Source organism: Octodon degus, unplaced genomic scaffold (genome assembly GCF_000260255.1).
Source record: "Octodon degus isolate 3935 unplaced genomic scaffold, OctDeg1.0 scaffold00052, whole genome shotgun sequence".
NCBI lineage: Eukaryota > Metazoa > Chordata > Mammalia > Rodentia > Octodontidae > Octodon > Octodon degus.
The window spans coordinates 73,678-85,315 of record NW_004524628.1 but is presented as its reverse complement, the minus strand read 5'-3'; the positions used below and the strand labels follow the sequence as shown (position 1 = coordinate 85,315).

Here is an 11,638-nt window from a genome sequence, read left to right as displayed (position 1 = left end):
TGGGCGGGGTGTGGGGGTGTACTACGGAGTGATGGGGGGCCTCCCAAGAGGGTGAAAGAGGGTGTCACCCACGCTACACCTGGACTGGGACCAGTAGGTCCCGCTTCCGCAGGATACCCGTAAGCTCTCCCACACACTCACCGGGTCTGGGATGGACTGGGTCTGGGGGTTCTCGGAATGTGGCAGAAATTTCTACTCTGTGGGCAGGATAGGGGATGTGCTGCGGAGTGGTCGGAGGCTTCTCAAGGGGGTGGAAGAGGGTCTTACCCACGATGTGCCTTGGCTGCAACCAGTAGGTCCCGCCAGTGCAGGGTTGGCTCATTTAATTTAACATAGTGTTCTCCAGTTGAACATATATTCCTTTAAAAGACAATATTTCATTCTGCTTCATGAATATATAATTACCTTTTGAGCATATGTGCCATTGTTCCTTTATCATTTTATCTGTTCATGAACAACTCAGCTGATTGCATACATTACTATTATGAATAATGTTACAATAAGTACAGATACAATGAACAGCTTTCAGTTCAGGGTGATGACTTCATTTTCTTTGAAATACACCCAGAAGGGGACTCCCGGGTTACACAGTGCTTCTGTCTTGAGGAATCTCTATGCAGCTCTCCCTCATGGCTTTACTAATTCATGTTCCCACCACACATGCAGAGGAAACTTACGCACACGTTCCACGAGTCCTGGTCTTAAAGCTGTCTCTCCGATCATCTGTGCACTCAGCTTAGTGAGAAGAATGTCGTCTGCTGAATGCTCAAGGTCACCGAGCAGGTGTGGGGTAGATCTGCCTCGTCCCATGGTCAGGCTGTAGAGCAGCTGGACTCACGTGCACTGTTCCTGAAGGCCACGAGCTTTTCTGTTTTGGAAACTTGGGAAAGATATGCTCTTCACTTTGATCCCACACGGCTACAAATAATTTGTGGGGACCACATAGGAAGGGATGAGCTGTGGGGTAGACGCAAGTCCACAAAGCAGGTGTCTGGTGCTCATGGGATGCGTGGGACACCAGGTGATCAGGTGCAGCGTCTGAGACCGCCTGGCCCTGGAGGACAGCAGGCTCGTGGCAAGTTTAAAGCAGCAACAAACACTCAGCATCAGGAGCTGCACTCGTGGTGTGGCCTGGAGTTGCTACTTATCATCCACTGTTGTCTCACTTTCACTGGATTCGCAAATTTTTGTCATTCCATTTATGACCCCTCAGAATACTTTCATCATACATGGAGATAGTGGCTGGAAACAGATAACAAAAGTTAGTACAAGCAAAAAAAAAAAAAAAAAAAAAGCAAAATCATTGCATTTCTCTGGAAAATAAGCAGGATGGGTCTGCAGTCATGAACTGGGAACTGGAAGCCAGGAACAGCGAAATCTCTCTTCGGGGTTTGGAATTGGACTTGGTGTGGTGTCACCATTCATAGAGGATTAGCTCCTAAAGAAACAGCAAAGATAGCAAACGAATGTAACCACAATATGAGACGATGACTTGAACCCACTTATGATTGCTGCAGCTAACCAAACAACAGAAACTAGCTGTGAAGATGTGTCAGAAACAAGTACATATCACCAGAAATTGCCTGTCATGGAGGACGAATCACTGCTGCTTCTCCACATGCGGCCACAAGAGGGCGCAAGTGCACCGCTGTGATGGCCCAGAGGGCTCTGAGCTTGCTTGACAATATCCCTGAGTCCTGGGGGATGCTGTACAGCAGTGTCAGGGATGCAGCGTCCCCTTTCATAGCTGATCCGTTTCGTGCAGGAATAATTTTGCCTGTTTTCCCAAAAGACCTCGTGTCCATAGCAAAGATCACTCAGGACAGACTCAGAGTAATCCGATCAGGGAAGTTTGGCTAAAACTAGTGCTCTGTCACCTGCTCTGAAAAGGGGAGCATTTGTGAGCCGGAGGAGACGGTCTTCCAGGGAAATACACCTGAAGAGTCACCCTCTAACGAAAAGAGGAGACCTGCGGCGCTGAGTTGTAGGCAAGCGAGCCGGCGCTCCTACTGTGGGTACCACAAGGCTGAAACCCTGCACGTCTGCCCTACGCCAGGTGTGCAGATCGGACTGAAGTCTTCTCACAGCATCTTCTCAACTTGTCTGCAGCATTAGAGCTGCCAGGAGCTCGACTCCAGCTCCTCAGGGACTGGGCACAAACCTCCCAGTATAACTAAAGGACAGTGAACAACAGTGCCAGTTTAGCATATTTGTAGCCATGGTGACATTCATGAAAGAAAAAAAAAAAAAAAAAACTGGCCAAAGAGCTGTTACTTAGTACACAATGAGAAATCATAAAGATGTGAATCACTTTTCTTCGGATAGGAATCCTGGAAGATCATGTCTGACATGTTACATTCATCCATAAGTCATGACCTGACCAACCTGGGTCCATGCTGAGCTCAGCCCAGGCACAGCTCATTACAAGTCACACGGAGGTAGCCTGTGGCCCCAGATCAGGCTGACGGGCCGGGATGAGCTGTGGAGGTGCCGTCTTGGGTCTGTATCTGATCCCTGGCCCACAGCCTCCACGTTTCCTCTGCGGTTATGTGGCTTTAATCACACCAGCTCCGTAACGCATGATGCAACTACTTGTGGCAGCTGCTGTGGACTGAACTCTCTGAAGCTGTGAGTTAAATATTCCTATCCTCCTCTAAGAAGTGCAAAAGTTCTCTCCCAGGAGTTGGAAAGCTGAGAAATATGCCTGGTATTAGACTCTTTCACCATATCAGTGATTTTTTTTTTCTTTTGTATTGTAAGGAAGGGGCTACAGGGTGTTCAGGATCTCACTACTAGATCGGACTCCTAGTGATCCTCCTGTTTACAGCCTCCCAAGAGCTGGGAATACAGGCACGCCCCACCACACACAGTCTCAATAGCTGTCTCAGCTCGCCCTGGGGGCAGGGTGGGCACGGCAGGCCCTGGGATAGAACTGGCCCATGGGTCTGCTTGTAGGGGCTTAAATCCTCTGAGCTATTTGGCTGGCCCATATCAGTGAATTGTAATGCAGGAAATGGGCAGGCTATTTTCATGAAGTGTGGGCAGCACCTGAGAACAATGACTGAGCACTGAGTGTTGTTTATTGGGGGACGTCCTCAGTGCTGGTCACGAGGGATCATGTTCCTGTCTCCTGTCTTAAACATGGAAACTAGGTGCTGTGTGAGAAATATACAGCGTAGGAAAACCTTAAATCTTGATGACTGCCACCTGCTCAGGACCTCCAAATTAAGTCAAACAACGTGTACCCTGGATGTCTTCATCGTGAGGCCAACCCTGGGTGCCCTGCGCCTCCCTGAGCTGGCTCCTGATTTCTCTCTCAAGCAGTATCATATATTGCATTCCTCCACTGTGACCTCCTTCAGTCTAAGCAAGACAACAGCTTTCTTACCTGCTGTATTCCTATGGAAGCAGGCTGCAAGGCCGGCCCCTTGGAAGGCAGGAAAAACTTAAACACGCTGTGAATGTGACTTAGTTACAAAACACACCCCTCCCCATCTGCGAAGGCAACACTTTTCTATGAAAAGAAATTCCCATGATGTCAGTACTTGAGTTATCACGGATCTATGATTTGCTCTCATGATTTCATTATTCTTCTCTGCACCCTTTCAAAACCAATAACATTTCTATTGCTGCCTATAGTCCTGCGCTAAGTATTTGCCGCAAAGGTACTGCTTCAACTCAGGCCAAATAGCTCTATGCGTGTTATTTTCTTCACATTCTTGTATTTGAGGTACAGTACCTAACACCCCCAACTAAGAGAAGAGAAGCTTACTTGGGCTTCAGGTTGCAGAGCTTGCAGCCCTGAGCCAGCCCGCTGCAAGGAGGGCAGCCTGGCGGAGGAGAAGCAGCTCGCAGCTTGCAGGCAGAGAGCAGAGAGTGATCAAGGGAGGAGAAAGGGGGACAGGAGCTTTCATGCCATGACCCAATGAGCCACCTCCCCCAACAGCCTTCTCCTCCCAAGTGACATTCAGCTTAAGCTTAACCAGGTGGAGCAATCCAGTGATGTGGATGCGGTTCCCAAGATCAAAGACTCCCAAAAGCCCCACAGGATGGGTACTGGAAGGGGACATCCAGACAGAAACCACAAAAGGGCCACTCACTGTGCCCATGACCCACAGCATGGACAGAATCAGAAAGACAGGGAACCAACAGATTCCCCGCCACTGTGCCCCTTGAGAAATGAGCTCGCCCGTCGTGTCAGTGCTGCTGTTTATCTGGGTCAGAGCTTGATCATAACCAGCACACACGTTGGTGACAAGGATCACTGGTCTGACACAATCTGCAGAAAGAAAACTTACACACATTTAGAAAGCAAAAGATTTTTAATTTAATATCTTACAACAGAACGCTCTTCTCCACCTATTTCATATATTTTCTCTTTTTGCAATATGTGCTCTTTTTGAGATAGTATTTGGTTAAGTTGCTAAGTTGACCATGTGAGATTCATCCGTACAAGGATCTTCAGGGCATTAACCACAAACAAACACATAATCTTATCTGAGGCTGTTGGTGTACGTATTGGAATAATCATGTGACTTTTATTTTTTCTTTTCAGCTTGTCTCATTCTGACATCTGCTGATTTGCTTATCGTGGAGCATCTCCGCATCCTGCAGTGTGACTCGAGTGATCGTGCTCTGTAACATCCTAAGGTGGCACTTAAGACTGTAGTAATTTAGTGGAAAACTTTAAATCAAGATTTAGTTCAAAGGACGGGCATCTAACCCAGTGGCATAAGCACCTGCCTGACAAGCGCAAGGTCCTGAGTTCTATCCAAGGTACTGAAAACAAAAAACAGCCCACTATTTAGAGCTGGCAGAACAGCTCAATGCATTAAGTGCCTGCCTAGGCAAGCTCAGACCAGGGTCTGATCCTCATTACCCATGTCATGTCGACTGGGCTCCAGGGCCTACTGAGCCAGTGACCGAGTCCAGGCATGGTGGTGCCTGGCTGTAATCTCAGCACTGGGGAGGCTGCAAACCAGAGGATCTCTATGAGTCCAAGCTGCATAGTGAGACCCCATGACAAATACATTAAAACAACAACAACAAAGAAAATCACTTCACTGTTTTCTTTATTGTTGTTATCTGACTTTGAGACCAAAATGATCCCCACATTGTAGGATGAACCTGGAAGATTTCCTTCTATTTCTATTTCAGGGAACAGTTTGAGGAGCACTTGGGTGAGCCCTGTGAACGTGATGTAAACGTCAATGACATGATTGCCAGCCTGGGGGCTCCCTGAATCCCTGCTGGGCAGTGGCTGCCCCACCCAGGAGACACCTAGGAGCAGAGAGGAGATGTAGGGATTCAATGAGCCCCTGGAATTTTAAAATCTTCTTTCATGAATTTTCCTTTTGTTTCAGGACCTACTTTTTATTGTACTGTGACTTGTGATTTTGCTGATTAGAAATCATGGAAACTGGAATTGCTTATGGCCCTTCTACCTCATTACAGTCCCTGAGAGTCCTGCTGACGCTTACTACATGAAGACTGTCAGGGAGCCTTGGCAAGCAAATGACTCCTGTTGTCAATTTTAATTACCAGGACTTCAGACAGGGAACCTATAAGCAACCAATCCTTGGTATTTCTTGGGGTGCAGCCAGCAGGTCCTCCTGAATAGGGAAAAATAACAGAAAATTTGATGATCACCTAAGAGAGGAAAACACCAGTGTACTCAAAGGAATAGCTGAGTGACTTTGTCCTCTGTTCCCCAGGGAGCAAATCCACTACAAACAAATCTCTATCCACGTGGTCTCCTCTGGGCCACATGACTCCTGTGCCTGTCCAGAGTCCCTGAGAGAAGCCATCCCTGCATCTGTGCCCACCCTGCCCACCCCTACTCATTTGCATGTGCCAGAGCCCAGCCCAGCCCTGAGGATTCTTCATAGGCTGCCCACACCCCTGGCAGGAGTCAGTCCCAGGCAGAACACAGCATGGCCATGAGGGTCCCCGCTCAGCTCCTGGGGCTCCTGCTGCTCTGGCTGCCAGGTGAGGAGGGGCAGCCCTGGGATTTCCTCAGAACTGCATGGTAGGAACAAACTGGGTCTTTGGGACATTCTTTACTACACCCATAGTTATCAAAATATCTGTCTTTGTGTTTCCACTGTCAGGTGGCAGATGTGACATCCAGTTGACGCAGTCTCCATTTGTGTTGGCTTCTTTGGGAGAGAGACTCACCATCACGTGTCGAGCCAGCCAGGGCATTAGCAAGAGTTTACATTGGTATCAGCAGAGAGCAGGGCAAGCTCCCAAACTCCTGATCGGTTATGCAACCACTGTGCAGTCTGGGGTCCCAGCCAGGTTCGGCGGCAGTGGGTCGGGGACAGATTTCACTCTCGCCATCAGCAGCCTGGAGCCTGAAGATGCCGCCACTTATTACTGTCAGCAGGGTTATAATCGGCCTCCCACAGCGATACAAGCCATGACATAAACCTCCCAAGAAGCAGAAGTGTGAGGCTGGCCCACCCAGCTGCTCTTCCTGGGGCCTGCACCTGATAAGCGTGTCTCTTAGGTGAAGCCAGGCTTTGGAGGCTTAGGAGAAACCCCCAGCAGGGTCCTCACCTGGCCTTTTCTTTGTCCTCCCGGGCTCCATCAACACACACGTGAGGATGCTTCTCATAATTCAATGAAGGACACAGTCATGCAATTCAGGACTATGGATTAGAGAGAGACTAAAGATTCATATAGCAAATAGCCAGAAATGCAAACTATTTCAAACACAAATATATAATAAAAGTAATAAAATACATAGGCTGGAAATTTGAGCTTCTTTCAATAACGCAGCAGTATGGAAGTGAAAGGGACATAAAGAAACAAAACACAGAATGAGTTAGGCATTGAGGTGTTTCCCTGCAATCACAGCAGTAAGAGGGCTGAGGACGCAGTTGTCACAACTCCAAAGCTAGGCCTGGATACACACAGATGCTGAAGCCAGTCTAAGCTACACAGCGACAGCCTGTCTCAAAAACGAAGCAGAACAAACAAAAACACAACGACAGCAACAGTAGATTGTGCAAAGAGTGATTCTCATTCTTCAGACGATCAAGAGAACCTGCAGCATAAATTTCAAGCAAGAATTAGTTTTGTAAAAGTAAAAACAATGTTTGCAACAATACTAAGATCCAAATTTTATACCTATGAAAAAACTAGTTATGAAATTCAATTCAGTTAATGAGAATCTCTTTACAGTCAATGACTTTATGGAAGGCTTTATATTTATTTAAAATTAAATATTAAAAAATATGCAACTCTGATATTTTTCTTTTGTTGTACAATGAAATATTTGAACCTCTGTTCATTATAAAAAAAGGAAGAGCAATAAAATACCTCACAGGATCAAACACAAATATATATATATATATATATATATATATATATATTATAATAAAATATATATGCGTAGGCAGCTTTTGGGGCTGGGGTTCAGTCCCAGCCTGCCATGCTGGCCCCACCCTTGGGACATGCTGAGACAGCAATTGACACTGGTCTTGGTGGCACATGCCTGTAACTCCAGCGCTTGGGAAGCTGAAAAACATGAAGGATCACTATGAGTCTCATCTATGTAGTGAGACCCTGTGGACCCTGTACTAAATTTATAAAAAAGATAGATTCGTTGCATTCCATGTTGGAGGTTCCAGGTTGAAGACTCTGCAGGTCCACGGTCCTGTCTTCTGGTAAGGACGCAGCCCTCACTTTCACAAGGTGCCGTGTAAACTGGAGGGAAACCAGCTGTGTACTGCAGCAGCCAAGCCTGGTACGTGGCCTCACTTCCTCATCCCTCCCTCTCATTTAGACCAGCCCACTTGTGAGAGCCGCACTGATCCCTCCCAGAGGCATCACTGGCAGTGACTTCACCGGCTCCTGCCAGGGCCCAGCACTTACCGGCTCTCTACCTCTTCGGTGGCTCCGGTGAGAACCCAGCTCCAGGCAGAAGTCCTGTTGGACAAGCAACATTCAAATCTTAGCACTTCTTACCATAATTTTATTAATGCAAACCGAAATTGGGAATATTTTCAAGCTCCTATCCTTTCCTAAGGATGGTATATTCTGATATTTGACCATAGAATGATCCAATATTTGCCCTTGTGGGTCAATTTGTCATTTTGTTTTCTGATGTCAGTGACCCTGAGAGTGTTGGGCCCAGGACATGTTTGCTACTTAGTGTTTGTCCCTGATGAAACAAGATCTGGAGATGAGATGCGAAGGCTGTGATAGACACGTGGCATCGAGCTCTGCCGTGTAGCCGGACCAGGAGGGTGAAGGTGTGGGAGTGGGACCGACGGGCCCAGTGTTCTCACTCATGGATCTCGGAGGGGCTGTGGATCAACAACAGATCTCCCCATCTGCCCCTTTGTGTCGCTGTTTATTTAAGATCTGTAACCTTAATATCATTACTCAGTACTCAATTCGTGAAGATCTTGAAAAGTTCAAAATAAGCAATAGTTGAGCAAGAGTAAAATTTGTATCCCCCTATCTTCATGTTTATAATGTACACGTGGGTGCATCGATTATCCTGATGGGTTATTGGCTCCAAATACACAGATATACATGCCTTTTTGTCTCTGTTGAATTTTTAGGTTAGTTCTATCATTTCTTTGTGTTTCTGGACTCTTTCTGGACTCTTTCTTACTTTTTTGCTCTGACGTCTGTCAGGCATTTGTGTTTCACCGACATCACAGCGCTGCACTGCTCCAGGATTTCCTGGAAGGAGGGCCACCGCAGGGTGCAAGCTCCAAGGGTCACGGCCCACGCTTCCTCGTCACAGAGCAAGTCAACAAGGGACGGATGTGTCGCTGCAGGATGCTTGGGGTCACAGCTGAGAAGGGGCACAGTAGCTGAGAATCAGCGACCCTGGTGGCTGGCACCATTGTTATGGTGCAGCAAATATTCATCAAGAGGAAGTCATCTTTTTTGGGTGGGAGGGGGTTGTAGTTGTTTCTGGGTGCCTTATTATTGTCACTCCCACTCTGCATGCTCCAGCCTTTGTAAGTAAAGTTGTGGCCTCTCAGAATCGTGTCTTCATGCCACACAGACAAGGACTGGCAACAGAAAGCAAAAGTGTTTGCAAGGGTGGAGTTAGTGAATTTCTCTGGAAAGAAGCAGGTTGCCGCTACTGTTTCTAAACTGGTATACTGTGCGCAATGAACAGGAAAATACTAGGGAGTGGGATTCCAGACTCATAAATTATTAATTTTGAACTAAATGCCTCAGGTATCAAACTAATGTTACCCTCATAGCATACATTACCTGCAACCGTTTTATGATTGTGGTATCTAACCGCACAACAGAAAATAAGGATGGAAATGTGTCAGACAAGACCTATCACTAGGAGGAGATGGCTGTCAGGAGCAGGAAGCTTCCCTGGTGCTTTTGCACACGTAGCCACAGGAGGAATGAGGTGCAAAACAAAGATAGCAGAGAAAGCAAAATAAGTGTGATTCTTTCCAATGATAGTATTATTTATTATTTATTTCTTATGTTTTAAAGTATTTGGTACAGGGACTTGCTAGATAGCTAGGACTCATAGTGATCCTCCCATCTCAGCCTCCATAGCACTGAAATTACTGGTGTGAGCTACCACACCCAGACTCCCTGGCCTGGCTCTGTGCACCTGCGGGCGGTTCCAGTGAGCATGTGGTGCCTGAGATTGAACCCCAGTCCCTGAGCTTGCCTAAGCAGGTGCTTAGCCAACCGAACTATCTTGTTGGCCCTACTCCACCTTGTAAAACAAATAACATTTTCCCTGCTGCCTAAAATCCTGCTCGCTCGGAATATCCACCCCAAAGGTCCTTCCATGCTTGAGGGTAAACTGGCCCCTGCGTGTTGTTCTAACTATGTCCATGTATATGAGACACAGTATTGGACACCCACAGCTCAAGGAAAGAAAAGTGTATTTGGGTTCTGTGGTGCAGAGGCCTCAGCCCTGAGCCAGCTGGTTCCTGGGAAGGCAGCCTGGAAGAGGAGAAGCAGCTCAGGGCCTGGCAGGCTGGAAGCAGAGAGCAATCTAGGGAGGAGGGCGGGGACGGGAGCTTTCAGACCGCACCCCCGTGCGAGTCAGGCTTCACCTCCTGAATCATATTCCTCTTGAACTCAACCACGGAGACGCAATGCAGGGATGAGGATGGGGTCCTGTGATCCAAACAGTCCCAGAATCCCCATAGGTGGGATAAACCACAACATGGCCACTGTGTATCCTCTGTTCAAGGACGGGGAACAAGCAGAGGCACTGCAAATTCTGTCCCCTTGGGAATAACCTCATATGTAGTGTCACTGCTGCTGTTTATCCAGGTCATAGTTTGATCACTTCCAGCATGCAAACCAGTGACAAGGATCATTTCTCTGACACACTCTGCACAAACAAATGGGACACACATTGAGAAAACAGATCTTTTCATATAATATTTTAGCACAGAAAAAATATTCTCCGTGTCTCATTTTTCTCTTCCTTACTGCATATTGAACCTAGGTTACTTGCACTGAGGAAAATCCCAGTACTTTTCATATTTTCTTTGGGACAGCATATAGCTAAGCTGCTAAATTGGCCAGAGGAGATTCTTCTATATAGGTTTCTTTGGGGAACTTATTGAGAAGAAAATAGATTTTTGTCACATGCTTTTGCCACACCTACAGAAATAATAATGCAACTTTTGCTTTTCTTTGTACTTTTTCTTTTTCTCATCCATGTCAATATGCATGTGTTGAACTATTTCTGTAGTCCTGGAAGGAGACCACACTGATCATATCCCATAAGCAAGGCAAAGCACTGCCATTTCAGGATATTTGTAGCAATGGTGACATTCAGGAAACACAAATGAGCGAAAAGAGCGATTTTTCAGAGTACAATGAAAAATCACAATGTGTTTATGTCAGGTGTAAATCCTCTAAGATGATGTATGACATTTTATATTCAGCCGTAAATCAAGACCTGCCCACCCCGAGTCCATAGTTGGGCCGGCCCCAGGCACCGTGCACTCTTGGCTGCAGCAAGCAATCTTTCTGCAGGAAGCCTGTGACTGCAGGTCAGGTAGGTGCTCGCAACCTTGAGTTGCAGATGAATACGTGTGGGTTGGCAGCCTGTACTTGGCATGAAGTAAGATAGCTCTGAACCTGCCCACCCAGAATGAAGATACTTAGAAATGTTCCTACAGGATGGTCTTAGTGTGTATTCCCAGCACCCCAGGGAGTGACCCACCTTAGTACTGCTTGGGCCTGGAGGAGTGTCAAGGGCAGGCTTGTCTCTACCCAGGTCCTCGCCCCTGCCCGCCACTGGGCTGTCCTCTGCTCTCCTTCCCAGTTGCCGTGGATGATGCAGTTTTTTACACCAGCTCCATAGCCTGCTATGTCACCCTTCAGAGCAGGGGCTAGCGACTGACGCTGTGGGCTGAATGTCCCTCTCCTCCTCCTCCAAGATGCGCATGTACAGAGAGTTTCCTGCTACCCTGCGCCGGTGGGACCAGTCCCAGCCCAGGCGCAGCATGGGCCGGACCCTCTCCCAGCCCCTTGAGCCGCCCCCCACCACTCTGCAGTACCTCCCCAACCCTGCCCGCCGAGTAGGATTTTCTGCCGAGTTCCGGGAGCCCCCAGACCCAGTCCTAGCCCAGGTCCGGTGAGTGTGCGGAGAGTTTCCTGCTACCCTGCA

At 47.5% G+C, this 11,638-nt stretch overlaps 1 gene segment (V, D, J or C); it reads left to right on the top strand.

The window, feature by feature from the left end:
- LOC101578776 overlaps positions 1–11,638 on the top strand; it is a 46,407-nt gene that overhangs the window by 28,098 nt on the left and 6,671 nt on the right. The window contains 1 exon segment of the V gene segment in view: positions 6,111–6,300. Coding sequence covers positions 6,111–6,300 — 190 coding nt within the window.